We start from the raw sequence: 19,959 nt of genomic DNA, 5'->3' as shown, positions 1-19,959 counted from the left end.
CCATACTGTTCCAGAGTCGAACGCTCATTCTGTTTGGAAGAGCTTATGATCTCTCACTGTTTTATCTCACTATTCTTTCTATTTCTGTTTAGAAGCCAATGAAATCTGTATCACACATGTGGTACTTTCAGAGATGCCACTGTTATTTCCATTCTCTCCTGCCTTCCCTGTTGCACACAGCTGGGAGAGAAGCACTGTACCTTGACATTGGCAATGATGCACAGACATTTCTATTTGGGTCACTCATAGGTACAGATTCTTTTTTTAAACTTAGTCCTGCTGCATCCATTGAGATAGCTACACGATTGTTTTTGACATTATTTTTACTGCAACAACTGCCTCGTGCTCTCAGTATTCACTCTTCACAATGTCTTTATCTGTGTGCTTTTGTCCTCAGTAAGTGCACTTTTCTGTACTGCAACAGGAACACCATTGAAAATAGAAATATTGTCAGTCTCTTTTCATTACTTCACTCCAAAACACAGTTGCTCTTGCAATTCATTGGTGCTATGCAGTCCATGACAATGGAGAAAATCAGATACAATCCATTCCTGCTCTCCCATGGAAGATGATCCAGCTTCAGTTTTCTCAGGTTTTCTCTCTAAAAGTGCATCCTGTAGTCCAACTTCAAAGGAAGCAAAAATTGTAAAGTTTCTGCTAATCAGAATTGCCCCAGATTTAGTTCCATGCTGGGCTGTAATGCTGTTACAAACACACACACCATTATACAAATATACATGCACAACATATGTATGCGTTTGACACAATAGCATCTTTGCCACTCTATCAAAAAATTGTTCCTTTTGCAGCACTGATAACTTTCTGACTCAATCCCTACAAATTTCCAAGGCACTCCCCTCTCCTTCCCCTCCCACAAAGTGAGCTTTTCCCAACAGCTGCTGGTCTCCTTTCTCCCTGCTGACCAGACTCTGCTGTTGTTGCAGGATATACACGCAGCCAGGGCCAGCCATGTAGGCTCCATCCCCCAGAGGTCTCAGCACGGCCGGCCTGGTGATGACAACCCTGTAGTCCACTTCTTCAAGAACATTGTAAGTTCCACTTCTCATTATGCACTATAACTCTCCTTCAGATCCACCTATAATCAAATAAAATATCCCACAGTCATTACCCTTTACTAACAAATTCTTCTACACCTTTGAGCTAACCATGCAATTCAGTATAATTTTACCCGGAAACAAGAACAATGCTGAAATGTTACACCAAAGTGGGTGAACCTTCAATTAGCACAGTCACATTTCAAGAGCAGTTGTCGTAATTATGCAGCTTCACCATTTACAAGGTTTGTGCTGCTATCTTTGGCAACCAGTGTATTTGTTTAAAAAGAAATTAAAAAATGTCCACACAGCAATAAAAACAAAATTAACAACTAATGCATAAGGCCTAATAACTCCTGGTGACATTCAAAGTTTCCTGAAGACACTAAAGGTCAGGCTGGACAGGGCTCTGAGCAACTGATGGAGCTTGTGGGTGCTCCTGCTGATTGCAGGGGAGTTGGACTAAGTGACCTCTGAAGGTTCCTTTCAACTCAAACCATTTTATTATTCTCTGAATCTGCTTAATGATTATCACCATTTATTGTTCCTTTGGCTTTATAACTTTTTTGTTGTTTTTTAGGTCTCACCCCGTACTCCTCCTCCAATGCAAGCGAAGGTAAGAGCTGGCCAGGGCTCAGACAGTGCCCAAAAGTCTTTGGGGCTCATTTATACCATTTCAATTACCAGTCCATTTATTTTCTTTAATCATGCTGAATAGAAATCAAGAATTGCCTTTGGGAATAGGATTTTTCTCTCCTCATGCATTTCCTGATTTGCTGCATGACATCTAAATTAAAGCCAAATGTTGGGGTCTTTATATCTAAATTTTGTTGTGGGTGCTTCACATAGTAATACTAACAATAGGTACAGCTGTCAGCCAAGCTCCAGGAACTGTTTTCACACTGATAAGCTGACACAACTCCCACAGCCCATGACTGATGAACGACGGCTAGTGATGGACGCTCTTGTGATTCTGACTGAGAACTTTGCCTTTTTCATTTTATGGAATGACTGATGCTTCATTATCTGGCCAATTTGACATTGTTTTTCACTGCATTCTCAACACCTTCTGATCCAATGTTTTGTAGTGACCATTGTGCCATTGTTTCTGTTTCTTCCATATGCAGGGAAGAGGACTGTCCCTCACCAGATTTAGCTGGGTAGGTGATGAATGTGCTTTCAGAAACAGCCATATTATTTACCAGGCCAAAGCATATCTTGCTCCACTGCCTCAAGCTGCTGCAGCAACATGATAATTTTGTTTTGTCTCCGTTTAGCTATTTTGCTTTTCCTGTTCTTCTTTCCTCCCTCCTCCCACAGCACTTTAAGATGGTAATCGAGTCACTCGCTCTTATCCAGCACACTGACAGCCTCGCAACAAACATTTCTTTTGCTTCAGCATGAAGGGAACAAAATCCACTGCATGACAAAGCTGTCATCCTTTAAACCTCCTGGGAGACTCACTGCTGCAGGTTTCTTCTCCTGGGAAGGACAAGAGGGCAGGTGGTGTCCAGGTGGGGATGTGTCCCCAGTAAGCCCTATAGAACTAACATTGCCACTAATTGAAGTATTTGGTCTCACCTTTCCTTGCCATCTCTTCCACTGTGAAGAGATCAGCCCAAGTTAGAAAAGTTCCTCCTCTAGTTATCACAGCTAATTAAATCCTACTTCTCTGCTGCAGGTTTGGTTCTGTAATGAGAAGAACATGTACATTTTAAGCTAAAAAAAATACTACAGCCTTCAAGCTGTTACACATTTCTTTCACTGCCAACAGAACACCAACTTACTTCATGCATAATCACCTCAGAACTTGTAAATTGAATTTATTTTTTATTTAAGTTTTGTCATGCAGGTTAACGCTCTCAGCATCCGCTTCTGATTATTAATTCTTCGTTTACAGATTGTTTCCCTCAGGTATCAGCACACTGAAAAAACCTCCTAATGCTTGCCTTCACTCCAGCTTATTACTTAAAAGATCATTTTATTGCGTCTCCTCTAAGATTCTCTATTTTTCAGCGATGACAACGAAAGGTTACCATATGAATATGCACTTAACGTCAATGCTGATTTGAAACATACACCAAACTCTTTCTTTGCAGGGTGGTGAAGGACACAAGCCGGGATACGGAAGTGGAAAATTCTATGAGCACAAATCTGCTCACAAGGGACACAAGGGATCCTATCACGAGGGCCAGGGCACTCTTTCCAAAATCTTTAAACTGGTAAAGTACAATTGAACTTACTGTAAGTGCAAAGAGTTGAGCCCAAAGAAAAGCTGAGTGCAGCTCAACCTCTCCAGGAGCTGCCATGTTTCCATAAACTTTTGAAGGAAGTAGGCATTCGCAAAGAAATTGCCTTATAAAATCACCTCACAAATAGGTAAACCATTTGACAAGAGATTAGGCTTCAGGTAAATGGTTTCTTTGGTTTGTTTTTTTTTATAAAAAAAGGCAACTGAAAATGCAGAATAGTTCAGTTTTACAAATAGAATCTTTAGAAATAGAAGTGAAATACTTCAACTATCCTGAAATGCCCACTAACAAATCATTCCCAGTTCAAGTATTTCAGAAGGGCTCCAATCCATTGCTTGCTTTAAGAATCAAAACAACCACTCAGAGTTGAGCCTGGCTCTCACCTGTGTAAATCTCCAAAAGAAAGTTTCTCACCATGCAAGTCTCTGGCTGGTGCAAGTCCAGAGCATCACAGCAGAATATAGGCCAACCTTTTTTTAACCTTCTGTGTAAGGAAAAAGGAGAAAGACACATGAAAAGTGTGTTTTATGGGAAAAGAAATTAGCCGAATCTCAAATAAATTAAAAAAAAAGGAATTCCAAGCCTTCAGCTTGGATCTCCTTTGCTAAAAAAGCTGTAAGGCTTTTCTCAAATGTATGAATTGTTACAAATATAATCAAGATCAAGAGCTACTTTCTTTCTTTTTTTTTTTTTTTCGGATGTACAAACACATCGCTTTCATAAGGAAGACCTGAATAAGAACATGCATGTACAACCAACACCTGCCTAGCTACATATGAGAAATTTAATGAGAATAAATGAATCCTATGTGAAAGTATATGAGAAGCAATTGGTTCATACAAAAATTCAAATAAGACTTTGCAATATACCAGAGTCATTTTCATTTAGATATGTAAGGTTTCGTATTAGACTGGTATTTTTCAACACGTAGTCCCACGCACCCAGTACCTTGTTAATTAACTCCATTCCTCCTTCCCCAGGGAGGCTCTGGCTCCCGGCCTGGATCGCGGTCTGGCTCACCAGTTGCGAGGCGCTGAAGCTCTACAATGCCATTCAAGGATCATTCACGCACTCTGCTTCATAATCTAACTGCCTTAAAATTAATAACAACTGCAAGAATTACCTAGTTAGATGCAGTCCATTATTTAGTGCCAATTAGGTTCTGCATGCAGTAGATAATACAAACTTCTATTGGCAATCCCTTACCAACAGTTGAATGAAAGGAACACACAAAGTAGATTTACTAGCTGTTCTCCCTGTTTTACGTAGAGTAACAAGACGTCTGACTTTACTCATTCTCCTTCAGGGTGCCCTAATTGTATGCTGGACTTCATTATTTCTCCCACGCTCCTAATCTGAGCTCCAGCCTTATGGTTTCATTTTAGTGAAGGTCAGAATCGCAAATAAAGAGTTAATGTCTTGGATACTGAGCACTGCCGTTAATGAGCTTTTGAAACACTGCTGTAAAAACAAACACAAAACCCATCATGTGCAGAAGTTGTAAGGACTGTTTATCCAAATCCTTTTTTTTTATTTATTTATTTGGGATTTTGGTTTCTGTTTTAATCTTCCTTCTCTCACTCACAGAATAATTTATTTTCATAACAGGATTAGGCAGTCACGGAAAGGTTCACCAAACATTGCGAGTTCAAGGTATGTGAAATGTGGGAGGGGGCAGATGTAGTAGAATCAATACGATGCAGAGCAATGGCAATAAGGAAACGCTTTCCACACCACAAATTGCTCACCGCATCCAAACCATTAGTATTAAGAGTAGATGAGGGAGAGAAAGAGGATTTCAAATTTGAGTTAGACTAATGCAAAGAAACAAGGGATATTCCCAGCAATGAAACATCAGATCACACATGTGACCACTGGACGTCACTGTTGCTCCACATAAACTGCTGCAACAGCATAAACTTTGCAGTAAAGTAAGTAATTACATATATACATGAATAAGTCTAATTTCTGAAAGAGAGCCCTTCAGTACTGGTGTCTCAGATAGTCCTGCACATCTCATGAGAGAACTTCAAACCTTGCTCTTGGTATTGCAGCAGTGTTGTATTTAGTTGGCTCTTCTTTTGACTGAGTAACATCTGAATGCCTGTTAAGGGCAGCGCACCAAAGTAAACTCATAGTAAACTACTGTGAACATTTAACTGTTGTACTGTAGTTGCCTCATAGAAATGAGTTATAACAGAGTTAGATTTAGATATTAATTGTTCACAGATAACTAAAATGAATGTGTGGCAATGGTATTTCCAGCCACACGTAGAGAAATACAAGGCTCTTCTGAATTGCACTGTTTTATTACTTAAACTCACCATTCCTTCAAGCTCTTCTCTAAACATCTGATTAATTACTTCCTTTTTTAGTTTTAGCCTGCGTTGTAGACTGAGGTTAATGCTTCCCAAGTTGAAACTGCATCTATGTGTCCAGTAGAAGTTATCTATACACACGTATGTTAATTCACATCTAAATCTATTGTAGGTTTATATTCAGTGTCCATTAATACAAAGCAAGGGAAGATGGAGAATAGAAAATAGAGACTAAGGAAAACAAACCCACCAAAATTATATACACGTATTACATCTTCTGTTACCTGTGTTGTTTGCTATGTGTATTTTTCTATTGTAGCTTCATTCAGATTTATACTCGGCAACATAATAGTGGATTTAATTTGAAGACGTATTGTTCTTATAGGAACAAAGCTTTTAAAATTTATCAAAATAAAGTAATCGATATGTAATGAAACTTGAACCGGTTTTGTCTTTTGTAATGTAGGCTGTGTACAAAAAAAAAAAAAAAAAAAGCTCCTTTTTTCCTCCTGCTATTTATTCAGTGCTGAAGATACTGGAAAATGCCTCAGTTGCACGTTCACAGGCTTCTTGTGACATTGGTGGTGCCTGAGCATCAGCCTTGTGGGCCATGTTATGACAGGATTCATGGGACACCCAAGGGGACATTGCAAGTTAAAAAAAAAAACCTATGAAATTCTGCCTTTGTAAATAAGCATAGCAAACAGTATCTTCCTCAATCACAGTAGGTAATACTCCATTTGATTTTTAAAGAACTCTTCACAAGTAGAAAAGAACATTTAAGGTAAAAAGTTATCTAAAGCTGCTTCCTCCACTTCATCACACTTCTTTTCCCCTCACTAACTAATAACTAATAACCAAGGCTGGAAATGGCTTCTTGAAAATTTACTTCATATAGGAGAAAAGGTACGGTAATTTAATACAATATTTTTCCAACATAAGTCTTGAGGGAAAGACTAAGACAGACTGAAATCTAGTCTTAATTTTTCAGCAGTTTTGATGAAAACAAAACCAAACAGCACAATAAATGGCTCTATGACTTGTTTCAAAAAAAAAGAGAACAGAGAACCAGCACTAGATGTTTATTATTTCTTGTACTGAAGGCAGGGACATAAAACCAAACAGAATCCTTGGGTAAGCACAAATCTACTACTGCAACAACCCAGAAAAAACTGAGGCACTCCTATGCCTTGTTCCCTTATGCACAACACAATCTGATTCTTCAACAGAGTCCTTGGATAAGAGTTCTGCTTCCTAAACAGGATGCATCTAACTCAATGTTTTCTAAAGCATTACTAATGTGTTTGTTCCAGTGTCTGCTTCCATACTGAAGGTCTGCTTGGAACACTTCCAATTCAATCTCACTGAGTAGCCTCAACAATGAAAAATCTCTGTATGAAGATACTTGAGAATGGATTCCTGAAGTTCACCAACAAAGAGGTGGGGTGGTGGGGAGGGAAGCAAATAAAATAACTTGTTACAAAACAGGTTTTAGAAAGTCTGTTTACTCTGACAGGAGTGCAAACACTAAAGGAGAAGCAGACTGCACTGAAGAAAAGTGTCAGGGGATTACACAGCTCATGCTGTTTGTCACTTCCAGGATTTGGAACACACACTCACTGCCCCTAATCAAGCCAAAACACTTTGAGAAGTGACCACTTTAAAACTGCACCCCTTTATACATGACATAGTCTGCTTTTAGTACATGCTCTCTTAGTGTCAGTCACCAGCATTTGTTACTTGCTGGCAAAGCAATCACAGCCAGAGCAGGATGAATACCCCCCAACAGTCAGCAATCACACTGTCATTAGGAAGTATGGAACTGCGACCAGCTGTAAATCATCTTCTGTCATCACCCATGCAACAAACCAGCTCCAATCAACTTTGCTGTGCATTTACAAGCTATTCTTTGAAAGTGGAGCAAAATGGTTTTATATATGCCATATACCATACAGCCCATCAGAACTGATTCCGGATTACACAGCTCCTAATTCTATGCAATTATGCATAAAAACCATGCTATGCAAGGGGGTCAGCACGCCTTCAGAAAGCAACTGTAAAAGATATCTTTCTTGTATAGCTGAAACACTATTGCTGTCTGGAAAGGAAGGCACTGCTGGAAGATCGTCACATACGCTCTTTAAATAAAATAAAGGCGTGCTTCTGTTAAACTGCTTTTAGTTTCCCAGAATTCAGGATGGAATAAAAAAATACACAAAACGGGATTAGGAAAAGAGTAATATTATTTAACATGTTTTTGAATTAAATATTCCACATAACAAAAGTGTTATTTTCATGTCAACAACTATATTACTTATATACATATGCCAAAAGAGTTAACAAAAGAATCAAGAGATGTCCTATTGAAAAAACAGTAATTTCTTGCTTCAGCAATCTGAAATAACTAGTTGGTATCATAGACAAAGTATAGACAATATTTACAAAAGAGCTTTTTGGATCTGAGAGCAATCATCTTTCAGAATGTAAATTAAAATTCAGCTCTGTATTATAGTACAGTGAAACCACTACTGATCTAGGAGTACTTGCAGCAAACCGAAAAGATGAACTTCCTGCAACCAGGATTAGTATTTACAAAATATACTGATCAGCCACACAGAGGCTCATATAACTTTAAATATACATATATATATACACACAAGCACACATATATATCTATATATATATGTAACATATAAATAAAATTCAAAAGAACAAGGTAAAAATAAGAAAAGAGCTTGTCTTTGGAATGTCTAAAAGATGACTATGTCTTTACTCCAGTGTTTCTTTGCTATGAATAGATTTAAGTGGCACCTTTCAAAGCATTGCTTTAGTCATCTAGGTAGTTTTGATGAAACAATGACTTAAACAACAAATAAAAGTAACATATTTCCAAAATCCACAAAGAAAACAACGAGTAATTTACAGATTTGAAGTAACTGTTTACAGCACTGGGAATATTGTATAATATAGGTGACTTAGTGTGCACCACACTTTCTGACTGCTAACATAAAACCTTATGTTGACTTCCCAAATTTAGCATATGGCTGTGCCTTTCACAGACACTGGGAGATGTACCGGCTAATCCGATACTGCGAACATAAAAGAGGCCTTCCTTGCAACCCTTCCTGATTTGAATTCTCTTTAAATAGTAACTGCTGAGTTATAAACCTCAAGCACTTTTATGTAGAAACAACCACCTGCCTCTGTGGTTGGAATGGAAATGAACATGCTCTCTCTCAAGAGCATAACTCAAGAAAAGCCATGCATTCATGGCAATTTATTTCAACATTCTGAAAATGCACTAACAAAACAAAAATAGAGCCTTTTCACGTGCCTTGTAAAAAGAAAAGAACTACTTTTGCTGCATGCATCTAGCTGTAAAAAGGAAAGAACTACTTTTTACTGCATGCACCTACTTGTAACATTTTGTTTCTGAACTCAATTATTTCTTTAAATAGGTAAAAAGAAAAAAAAAAGAAAGCTAACAGCTTCATGGTTTTCCCATGAAGTTATTATTCCCCTCCTTTAAAAATTCTATTCTAGTATGAAGTTCCAGTTCATTTTTCAAATAGATATACTGGCTGTGAATTAAAAGATGAAACTGTATACAGTATTACCTGAGTTCATTCATTCACAGACAACTTATCACAGATTAAGTGATGATTTCACAATATTTTTCTACAAGCTTAAAAAAAGGACATTGATTCTTTTAGGTAATTTTTGCAAATAATTAAAAAAAAATCCTATAATATATTATCTTATTGTTAATATTTCCAATGCTTGAAGTTTCAACTGTAAAATCCAACTTTTTCCTTCTCTGAAAACTTCTTTAGAGAAACCCAAGTTCCCAAAAAAAAAAAAAGTCAGCTTTCAGACATGAAGGTGTCATCGAAAAACACTGCCTATATTTTGCCATTCATTTGATGACTCTTGTACCACTTCCTCTAAATTCAGAGCACGACTAATATCTTCCCCTTCTTGTTCTTGATTACTAGCAGGTTCTTGCACAGGACCTACAAGAAAAAAAGAAAATGAGTACGACTGGATGGGCAGTGTAAGACAAATGGAAATATGCTGAGAATTATTACATGTGAATAAAAAAATTACACTCGGAAATCTATTATGCAACTATTTCAACAGTGGCATCATACAAATATCACAGATTCTACAGATGCTATTAAAAAAAAAAAATTTTGGGAAAAGCTACCCACAACAGACCAATATAAGCAATTATTCCCCTATACTAGGTTTTGAACTTTCTATTTTAGCAACAGAGGGCTCCACCACAACCACGGAGCCATAAGCAGTTACCCATTTGTTTCAAAGTGTTATTTGGTCGTGTTCAACTATTAGCTCACCAACTCCTCAGCTTACTGATGTCTAATTCTTCAGTGACTTAAGGGAAACATTTTCTGATTTCCTAATAAACCATGCAGCTTCCTGTACTTGCCACTGCTAACACTGCGCTACATACCAGTGTAACCATGAGCCCGTTTCATATGAAGTTTCATATTGCTTTTCTGTGTAAATCCCATTGCACAGTAGTCACATTTGTAAGGCCTTTCTCCCGTGTGCTTTTTCATGTGAACTTGAAGAGCACTCTTCTGGTTAAAAGCCTTTTCGCATAGCGTACACTGAAATGGCCGTTCCCCTAAAAGAGAAAAACGTAATTAATGTTCATTTAAACATATAAAGTTCCAAATTCAATAAAATAATTAAGATCACCTAGAAATTAAGTAGACAAACAATTTGTTTCCTCGTGTCTCCCTTAAAGTGCTGTAACTCCACATAATCAGAAAAACATCCTAAATGAAATATCAGAATATTGACATGAATCTTAACTCATCAATACTGTTAAATTTCATATTCGAATTACATCAAAGCAAACTATTTAATAGAGATTTTAAAAATCTTTTATTTTTTTAGCCAGTATGACTTTTCTGTACTTGAGGGGACCATCACTGTCTTACAACATTTATGAGTAACAGAGATAAAACAATATTCTAAAGTTAACAAAGCTGATGTCTGTAAGAAACTAGAATGCTGAATGTGTTAAAATTACACTGGTAATTTTCCAAAGGACTCACAATATTAGTAATTTTTTAGTAAAGCCCCCACAACTTCATCATCATAACAGAATTTCAACAAGTATCTGAAATGACACAAATCCTTTTCTTTCATTACCCCTGTGCTTCACAGGTATTGCAGCTTCTCAGGCTAAATGCAACTTCTCAGGCAATCAATAAAAGAATATTTAATGCTAGTAAATCATTAAGTAAGCTTAAAAGTATTAACTAATTAGAGCTACAGGTCAAACAGTAACAGAAAGAGCGCTTACTGTTGTAAACACCAAACAGCACCAACAGCAGAGTAGGAGAAAGGTTTCTGAGCACAAAAAAAGCTGCCTACGACAATGGCTTTTCATTTTATCTCGCTTGTCACTGCTCTTCTTACCAGGGAGTACAGCTGCAGCAGAAAGTAAACAGGAACAGAAGTTCCTCTACTTATAAATAAAGGATTTATGTATAAATTCATTCAATAATTCTTTTGCTACCAGATATGTCTCAAAAGATCTACTTGCTGGAATGAAAACATGACAAGCAAAAGATGTAAGAACAATCTGGACCTATCTCAGACTCAATTCAAACACATTTGGAATAGAAATCAGATCTCTTGGCAAACTGAAACACAAGAGAATTTCAGCAATAACAAGAGATCACTACAGTTAATTCTGCTTCTTCTTCCTTTTTAATACGAAAAAAGTATGAAACCAATATGAGCATAAAATTCTTCCTGGGCTTGGATACTATTCCTTTTGCTCTCATCATCATCTCTAGTTACTCCCTGTTTTCTGAAGGGATGAAAACACTACTTCAGTTCAAAGCACGCTTGGAGAGATAGAAGGCATCTAATAGAAGAATATGGACCTAACAGAAGCATATTTCTATTAGGATGTCACTCCAAGAGGACCTCAGATGCTTATGTTACAGTGAAGCAAATAATACTCAGCTACTTAAGATAAGCAAAAGGAAGATATACCTGGGGAACAGGCAAGCTGAAAAGGGAAGATTACTGTTCAGACTACAAATCAATTCAGCTAACAAGTACAGGAATACATTCTTGCATCTTGCAAACAAAGCTTTAAATGCATTTCTACTTTGAATTTTCAGGGAAAAATCAGTTAGGCTTGCAAAATATTGTTTCCACTCACCTGCCTACTAAAGCAATTCTCAGATGTGGTCCATAAGAAAGATTTTGGGAAGATTGTTCTGATAAATCCATTCAAGAAAGTGATCATTACACAGCCTTTCCAACAAGGCTGACAGTATCTGCATGCAAAGGATTGTTTCAAGGAAAACTCAACAAATTAAGTTTCACAGCATTACAAATCTCCAGTGTAGTGCAAAATTATGGTCAAAGCCACACTCACTTCAATACTCTGATTAAAAGGAACTACTTTAAAACCCAAGTTCCTCCCTTCACTCAAAGTTCTGCTTTTGCAGAAAAGATGCTGACGTTTTTTCAGCATGTACAGCATGCAGCCTGTCATTATTTTTCTTCTTAAGATTACACCATAGACAAGAAAAGGGGCTCTAGATCTAGAAAGATGAACTGCAGCACAAGTGTTCTTTATTTTTGTTAAGCATGATTTCACTAATTTGAATTTAAAATGTTTCCACCAACACTTTCAGTTTTCTGTTCTAAAATAAGCAGCCATTTCGGTGCTGTGTAAGGGATTATGCCATATGGCTTCTTCTATCAGAAATAGAATCATTCACTTCCCTCTAATTTTTGCAGTGTTTATCCAAACTGCTCTTCACTGATAAGTCCTGAATGTATAAGATGATTAAAGGATGCAAACAAAGAGACTCAAGTTGTGTAGGGGAGATTTCAATTGGATATTAAGAAGAATTCGTCCACAGACGGGCTGGTTAGGCACAGGGAGAAGCTGCCCTGAAAGAAGTGGAGCTTCCATCCCTGCAGGTATTTAAGGGAAGTGTGGAAAGCTCTAAAGGATGTGGTTTAGTGACGGGACTCAGTAGGTCAGGATGATGCACGAACTTGATAATCTTCAGGGTCTTTTTCAACTCAGACGATTCTGTAATTTTACTCAGAGAAGAAAATGTGTTTTTTTCTTTGGACCATGAATTCAGTAGGCACTATGTATTATAAATTATTGTGTTTAATCAAGATAGGAATCTCAGTTTCTCACAGGCAAGGATCATTCCTTTAGGAAAGCCATTTGGTTTAGGCTTAACCTCAGCTGCTCTTACTAGGCTTTTTTTTTTTTAATCAATCTAAAGACTTCTTTGCAGGACATTTTCACTTGCTTGGTCTTCAGAGATTTTTAGAACATCCCCTTTTGAAGGAATGACTACCAGGTTTCAGCAGCAGGTGAGCCCACAACTTCAAACAACGAGACAGAAAATAATTCAGCAAGGACTTACTAGCTTGCGGACACTCCCAGCTCCGGAGCGCTCATATACAAGAAACCCAAAAATATCTGAAGATTTACTGAGTAAATTACAAGTGATTCCAAAATAGAAACAATTTCTTCTATGACGGTGCAGATTTATTAGAAACAGATGTATAAAGGGGCTCTGGTCTTTTCAAAGCCTTCCTGAAGTGCCATTATGTATTATAATGGACAGCATGAGCCAAAGCAGGAAGGAAGCTGCCTTGTTTCCTGTTATCAAACTATTTGTGGGATTCTTACAGCACTGCCTTTTAATAACATCTGAATTATTTAAGCCAGTTAAACAGAAAGCAAGTTATTACGGAATTTTGAAGGCAGTTAATCATCTTTGACTGCAACTCCTGCCTTTCTCTACCTGCCTTCAATATAACAAGAACCTTCCTTTCTACCACAGTAACCACAAAGAAGCTGTACTCCCTTTCTTCTAGTTTTTACTATCAGAAAGAACAGTTGTCACTCACAATAACTTATATTCTCTTTGGGTAAGGTATGGAGGAATGAAAGCAGGTAGCCCATTAGATTAGAATGTACAGGATTAGCAGAAATCTCTAAAACATGAGAACAGCTGTACCATATCAGCTTACCCATCAGTCCTCATCAGGACTTAATGCTTATTTACCAGGAGTTGTTTTGCTCTAAGTGAATGACTCAGCCCACTAATATTGAAGTCTATCCTACTACGCCTGCATTGAAAACTTACTCCTCAACTGACATAAGGAGGATCTCATCCCTTCCAACCCAACACACACCCTTGATTCTTTATCTCCTTTTTACACCCCTATCTATCCATACCCTGCCACTGCACAATCTCTGAAGCTGCTCTTAGGATTCCCAAATCTCAAGATTTTCTTAGCAAAAATATCTGAAACATAAATTAACATGTTCATGAATCCTCTTTCCATCCTCCTATCCTTTTCTGTTAGAGTTCTCAGCAGAGCAGCAACAGAATGAGATGTGCAAAAAGACACAAGCAACACCTGGACCTTCTGATTCTTAGCTGCCTGATAAATGCTAATAACTCAATTCTTGCAATTATTGCACCTGTTTCACTTTCGACAGTATGCAGAATAAGCGCTGAATTAGTCAACTGGATTAGCCAAACTCACTGTAACAGTTCAAGCAATGTCACAGTGGGCTGTACATTATATAGGTCTGATCTAATTCATCCACAAACACACGGATTCCTGAATAATTCTCCTCAAATTCTTTTTTCCTGGTAAAAAGCAAGTCACAGGCTACATTCATTTATTTACAGACTTCACGATACATGCCAAAAGCCTGCAAGAAAGCACAGACAGATAAGGTATACCTTGATCTCAGTAACTGCTTATACACAATAATAAAGATGGAGTATTCTAACCCTAATCAGAATCATTCATCACCCAACAATCTTTCTTATCTTCTTTTTAAATAGTATCACTGTTACACAGCAAGTTAAAGCAATTCCCTGTGGCAATATTATGTTTCCAGCTTCATCTACTTCCCCCATCTTACATTGGAAATCATGTCATTTATTATTCATAACACCACAATGCAGTCTTACATGTAGACTGAAATTCCACCATGTTAAGTCCTTCATGAACAAAGAGCAGAGACAGACGCAAATTTTAAGAATCTGCTATAAGTATGAGAAAATAATGAAAAGGGAACAAGTGTGTAATGGGATAATCTGATAATCTAAATAATCAGTACAAAGCAACGGTCCCCACACATCAACAGCCCACCAGAAGTCACATAAACAAAAAAAAAATAATTTAAAGATGCTGCTCTATGAACACTCAAGGAACATATTCATTCCCCTCAACATTTGGCACAGCCATGTTAGAATGAATGAAAATGTGTGGAATTTTGAACAGGGAGAGAAACGCAGGGATCACATGTTGTTTAGAGACGGGAATAAAGAGCTCAGTGTGGGTCATTTGGTGTAGAGAGGGAAGAGGGAAACAAGGAAGGATAGACATACAGATAAGGGAAGTAACAGGAGGAGACAGGGAGATTGAAAGAACACAATTAAGTGCGGCTCACAGTCACTTAAGTGTGAAGACAGTTTGCAGTTGGTGCAACAGAGAACAAAGGTATATATGAATGGAAGTCCAGCACGATACAGAGACATCTGGCAGCGAGTTCTGCAGAAAAGCCAAAGTAGTTCAAATGCATCTGAATAAGACACTCACTTGTTGAAGTCAGAGAAGAGGAAATTCTAATATTTTAAGATATATGGTATGAGAGCATACACAAGAAAGTTGAATATTTGGGCAAGCCTATTCTTCAGAGATACAGTACTTAGAATTACAAGACTGAATCTGTGGGTACAAAGATCCATCCAAAACTCAGATTATACCTCCGAAACTCAGATTATACCTCATGAGACAAACAAGTGATGCCAACTATGGAAAAATGACAAGGTTAACAAGATAGCTTAAATGAAGAGATTAGAAATTTTGCTTTAAATCCATGAACAATAGCCAAAAGCTACATAAGACAGTGATATCACAGAAAGAGAAAGCTCCAGCTGACTCACTGAAGGAAACAGTAATCATGTTACTGGAAGTCCTCCTATGCTACAGCATACACAGTTATATTTCTTAGTCTTCAGCAGCTTAGAAGCAACATGGATAATTTTATCCATTCTTTTTTAATTCTAGCAGACACGACAGCCATTAATTGGCAGCAGCGGTATGGAAGAAAGTAGTTGTTTCAGAGAATGACTCCAATGTTTAAAACTCATGTTGTTAACACACAAGGTGAAGGGGAAGGCAGATGGGATCTATTACACGTAGCTTTCTCCTTGTGGCAGGCCACAAACTGCAGCCTGAAGAGTACTTTATCAAGGGAAATACGTGTCCCCCAGGAGGAGACAGTGTAGTATAATTACAGAATAACAGTTAAAGAAAATAACTTGGCAGTAAAGAACACAACATTGTATTCTAGCAGCAGACACAGATGAACTGACTGATGGTTGAACTAACCACCACGCATCACTTACAGCAGTCAGCTTCAGCAGTTAAGACTGTTCTTTAACATCACTGAACACACCAGGACATTTGCACATTCTCCTACAGTCTTGAAGATATCCAGTGTTTTCACACAATGCCTTAAAACATCCATTTATCAATCTATTTCAACAACAAAATTTTCAACATAAGCTTGTGTATTCACATCACTGCTGCAGTACAGTGAGTGCCAATGTATGGAGATTCTTAGTCTCACCACTAAGCATAGATTTAAACAGAATATCATGCTAGTTGAGACTGCAAGTTCGCTCTCATTTTAACCTTTTTCTTTTCTTTTTTCTTTGTTATCTAAATGCAATTACCTGAACCTAAGAGCAAATACTCTGAAATATAACAGTCACATATGCATAAGAAAATTGTGAGATGAAGATCGTTTCTGATGTTACCTGTGTGAATGCGACAATGTCTCTCCAGCTGACTTGGTTTCGCAAAAGCTTTTTCACAGGTATCACACTTAAACACCCGAGGTTTCTGGGAACTCAGTGAAGGTCCAGCCTGATGGGTTTGCATGTGTTCCTAAGGTAGCACACAAAAGATGACATCTTAGAACCATTGAGCATAGAAACATATTCACTTTTGAATATAAAAGCAGATGATCTTAGTCATCAATAGAAAACACACAGAAGATGGAGCTCTGCATTTTTTTCTAAAAGAGATACTTGTTTGTATATCATCTCTTTGTAGGGCTGAGGCATCAGTAGCTTTACGTTTCTGAAAGCCTCTGTCAAGAAATATTTATTTTGCATAAATTAGTACCTTCACAAATTATCTGAAGTAAGATAATATAATGTTACTTATGAAAACCCAGTGCTCTTTGAATGTTTTTATCACTTACAAACATAGATTTTGGTCAACTATGTATCATAAGCTAGCTTTTTCTCCCTCTCTACAGTACCCACCTCCCCATCACTTGCCTGATACATGGGCATTTGTACCCAGGTCCCAAATGAAGATCATTCTAAAACAGTAAAGGCCTCAAAGGAGAGGACTGCTACACACACAGCTACAGGACCACTTACAACCACTAATGGAACCACTTACAACCAATTGCTGAATTACTCAAAAAGAAAAAACAAAAAAAACCACTAAGGTTCTTAAGAAACATCCTAAAAAGCTCAGGAAGGTAAGACAGCACAATTTTACTAGGTATTAATAATTTACCATCAGTGAACTTAATTCACTAACACTGGGCTCAAAAAGTTTACTTCTACAAAAAGAAGTTTAGGAGATTGGTGTCTGATTTCTTCATTTTCACAATTACCAATTCTGTATTCAAATCTCTTTTTTTTTTTGCTGAAAACTTTCTCCTAAAATATAGGATAGGTAACTGAGTTTCACAGCATTTTGTGTTTTCCCAAGAACCATTAACGTTTTTGTCACATGTGCTCGCCCAAAAGGCACAAGCTTCACAACCAAAGTATATTTCCTTAAAATATGATACTACAGTGAGAAGAAATCTTCTGAAAAACTCTCTTAAGAAGTACTGAACAGCAACAATATAAGGGGATTTTAAAACAAATGTTTGCTCTGAAGATGTCACTTGTACTCACAAAACAGAACACCCAATAATCAAATAAGAGCAAGGATTTTGCTTTGCATTTTACAATTACAAAAAGTGTATCTGGAAAAGAAGATAAGTAGCAATAATATATATATAAGAGAACAGAATAAACACCTTTTTCTAACACCACTGTTTATATGACAGGTATCCACGTTTTTCTTTTTGTGGACAACATATACATTAAAACACTAAAAACTTCTCCATGCTCCACGGAAGAGTTATGTCAGCATATGTTGTCATTTAAGTTCCCCCTCACAGACATCATGCACTTCACAAACTATACATGAACAGAAAAAGTAAAGGGCTAACAGGTATCTTTCAGTAACATGACAACAATTCCAAAACAAAAGAACAAGTTATCAGAACAATCCACTGTTATTACCAAATACCTTGAGATGTGTTGCCCGCTTAAAGGCTTTATTGCAGACATGACAAACATGTATTCTTTCCTTGCCGTGAACCTCTTTACTGTGATGCATCAACATGGCGGCCGAAGAAAAGGTCTGACTACACTCAAAACACTGGTGCACACGACCTTCTTTTTCTGCTTGATTGCTTTTAGTCACATTAGGAGAAACCTCTGTCACCTATAACGATTTATAAAACACAGTCAAATAATTAAGTACACTGACAGCAGACTGGGTGGTTGTTCTGGATGCTGCTTTGCTGTGATCAATTTTTTGAGGGTGCTTGCAAGCACCTTATCAACACAAAGGAAAGACAAGTTGTATGTAAACAAACATGTATTTCACTGCTCTTAGAATAACCAAATTTTAAGGAAACAAAAAGATTAGAGTAACTATGCTCAAATTCATTTATGCTGTAAAATCTGATGTGTTTGAGTACATAAATATTTTTTTACATCCAGTTTTATATTCCTGAGATCTCAAGTGATTCTTACAAAAAAAAAATTCAAAGCCAAACAAAGTTCCAGAGAAAAGACAGACAGAGAAAGAGAGAAAACATCTCTGACATTTACAAAGGAGAATGTTTATGGTTTTCCATGTGGTTAATTCATTCATCAGGGATTCAGTTACCTTAAGTAAGCATTTTTGAGCTACTAACACAGTCTCAGAAATAACAAGGAAAAGCTGACAGGGTCTGGGCATGGTTTTGCTGTGTTTCACTTTCCTCAAATGAGATAACATGAAACTTGTTCAACTTCATGGAATTTTTTTCTTTAAAAAGAAATATATGAAAATACAGAAAAGAAACTAAGTGCTAAGTGACTAATTCAGGATGAACTAAACTCGAGAAAGGTACAAAGCAGTGCAGAACATTATCCATAGTAAAAATCAGGAACAGTAACAAAATTAGTAATGATGTAATATCAAAACAACTAAAAGAAGGGATTAGAAAAAAACCTTTTATCACACACACTTATTTATACATTTCCAACTAGTTCAGAAACCTTTCCAGAAATTGCTGAAATGTTTACTGGTAAATTAACAGTCACCAGAAAGGAAAGTGGTCTTCATTAGTGTTACATGTTGACTGCTACCATATGGCTTCTCAGGTACTGTCACAGTTTGCAGGTGACATTCTAGTAAGCCTTATGAAATGCTACTCTGATTTATGAAAGCATATATAGATTGAAAGACAAAATCCAGTCCTAAATTTAGAGGAGAGACAATATGGGCAAGTAAAATTTTAACCACCCATTTTCACAGAGTATGTGAACCCTGCAAAATTGTTCAGAATTCTCATTCAACCATATGAAAGTGTAAAAATAGGAAATTAATAGAATAGCTCAAGTTGGAAGGGATGCCTTGAGATCATCTATTCCAAAATTCCCAAGAGCAGGCTCACAGTCATGCCCAGACAGCTTCTGAATATCAAGTATGGAGACTCCAGACTCTCTTGACAATCTGTCCAGAATTCAACCACCTGTTTCACTCACAGTAAAACAAGGGTTATAGCCTGTTATCGTTTCATAGGCACCACTGAAATCAGACTGGCTCTGTCTGCTTTATTCCCTCACATCAGATACCATGCACACTGTTAAGAACAACCTCACCATCACCAACCACCACGAAGGCTTTTATCAGGCTGAACAATCCCCACACTCTGTCTCTCCTGCAGTAGACACTAACACAATCATCTCTGCAGCCCTTCACTGTACTCCCTGCCATATGTTCACGTGCCTATTTTACTGGTGAGTTATGACTGGGCAGAGCACTTCAGAGCATGTCCTTTCATTGGTGCTGAGTAAAGGGAAAGAATCATCTCCTATTGCCCTGCTGGCAATTATAGTCATAGAATGGCCTAGGTTGAAAAGGATC

At 37.3% G+C, this 19,959-nt stretch overlaps 2 protein-coding genes across 2 annotated transcripts in view; one reads left to right on the top strand and one right to left on the bottom strand.

Annotated features, from left to right (window-relative positions):
- MBP (myelin basic protein) overlaps window positions 1-4,344 on the top strand; it is a gene marked incomplete at both ends in the record, with an annotated part of 80,224 nt that extends 75,880 nt beyond the window's left edge. Inside the window, 5 exons of the mRNA XM_079534002.1 lie at window positions 945-1,049; window positions 1,636-1,671; window positions 2,183-2,215; window positions 3,155-3,277; window positions 4,288-4,344. Coding sequence (XP_079390128.1) covers window positions 945-1,049; window positions 1,636-1,671; window positions 2,183-2,215; window positions 3,155-3,277; window positions 4,288-4,344 — 354 coding nt within the window. The remainder of the gene's footprint in view (window positions 1-944; window positions 1,050-1,635; window positions 1,672-2,182; window positions 2,216-3,154; window positions 3,278-4,287) is intronic.
- Window positions 4,345-9,510: 5,166 nt separating this feature from the next.
- Window positions 9,511-19,959, bottom strand: part of ZNF236 (zinc finger protein 236) — a gene marked incomplete at both ends in the record, with an annotated part of 67,055 nt that continues 56,606 nt past the window's right edge. Inside the window, 4 exon segments of the mRNA XM_079533621.1 lie at window positions 9,511-9,638; window positions 10,100-10,276; window positions 16,503-16,632; window positions 18,067-18,264. Of these exon segments, the coding sequence (XP_079389747.1) occupies window positions 9,511-9,638; window positions 10,100-10,276; window positions 16,503-16,632; window positions 18,067-18,264 (633 nt within the window).

The sequence above is a fragment of the Tetrao urogallus genome, assembly GCF_951394365.1.
Source record: "Tetrao urogallus genome assembly, chromosome: 3".
NCBI classification, from domain to species: domain Eukaryota; kingdom Metazoa; phylum Chordata; class Aves; order Galliformes; family Phasianidae; genus Tetrao; species Tetrao urogallus.
This window is presented reverse-complemented; position numbering and strand designations above follow the sequence as displayed.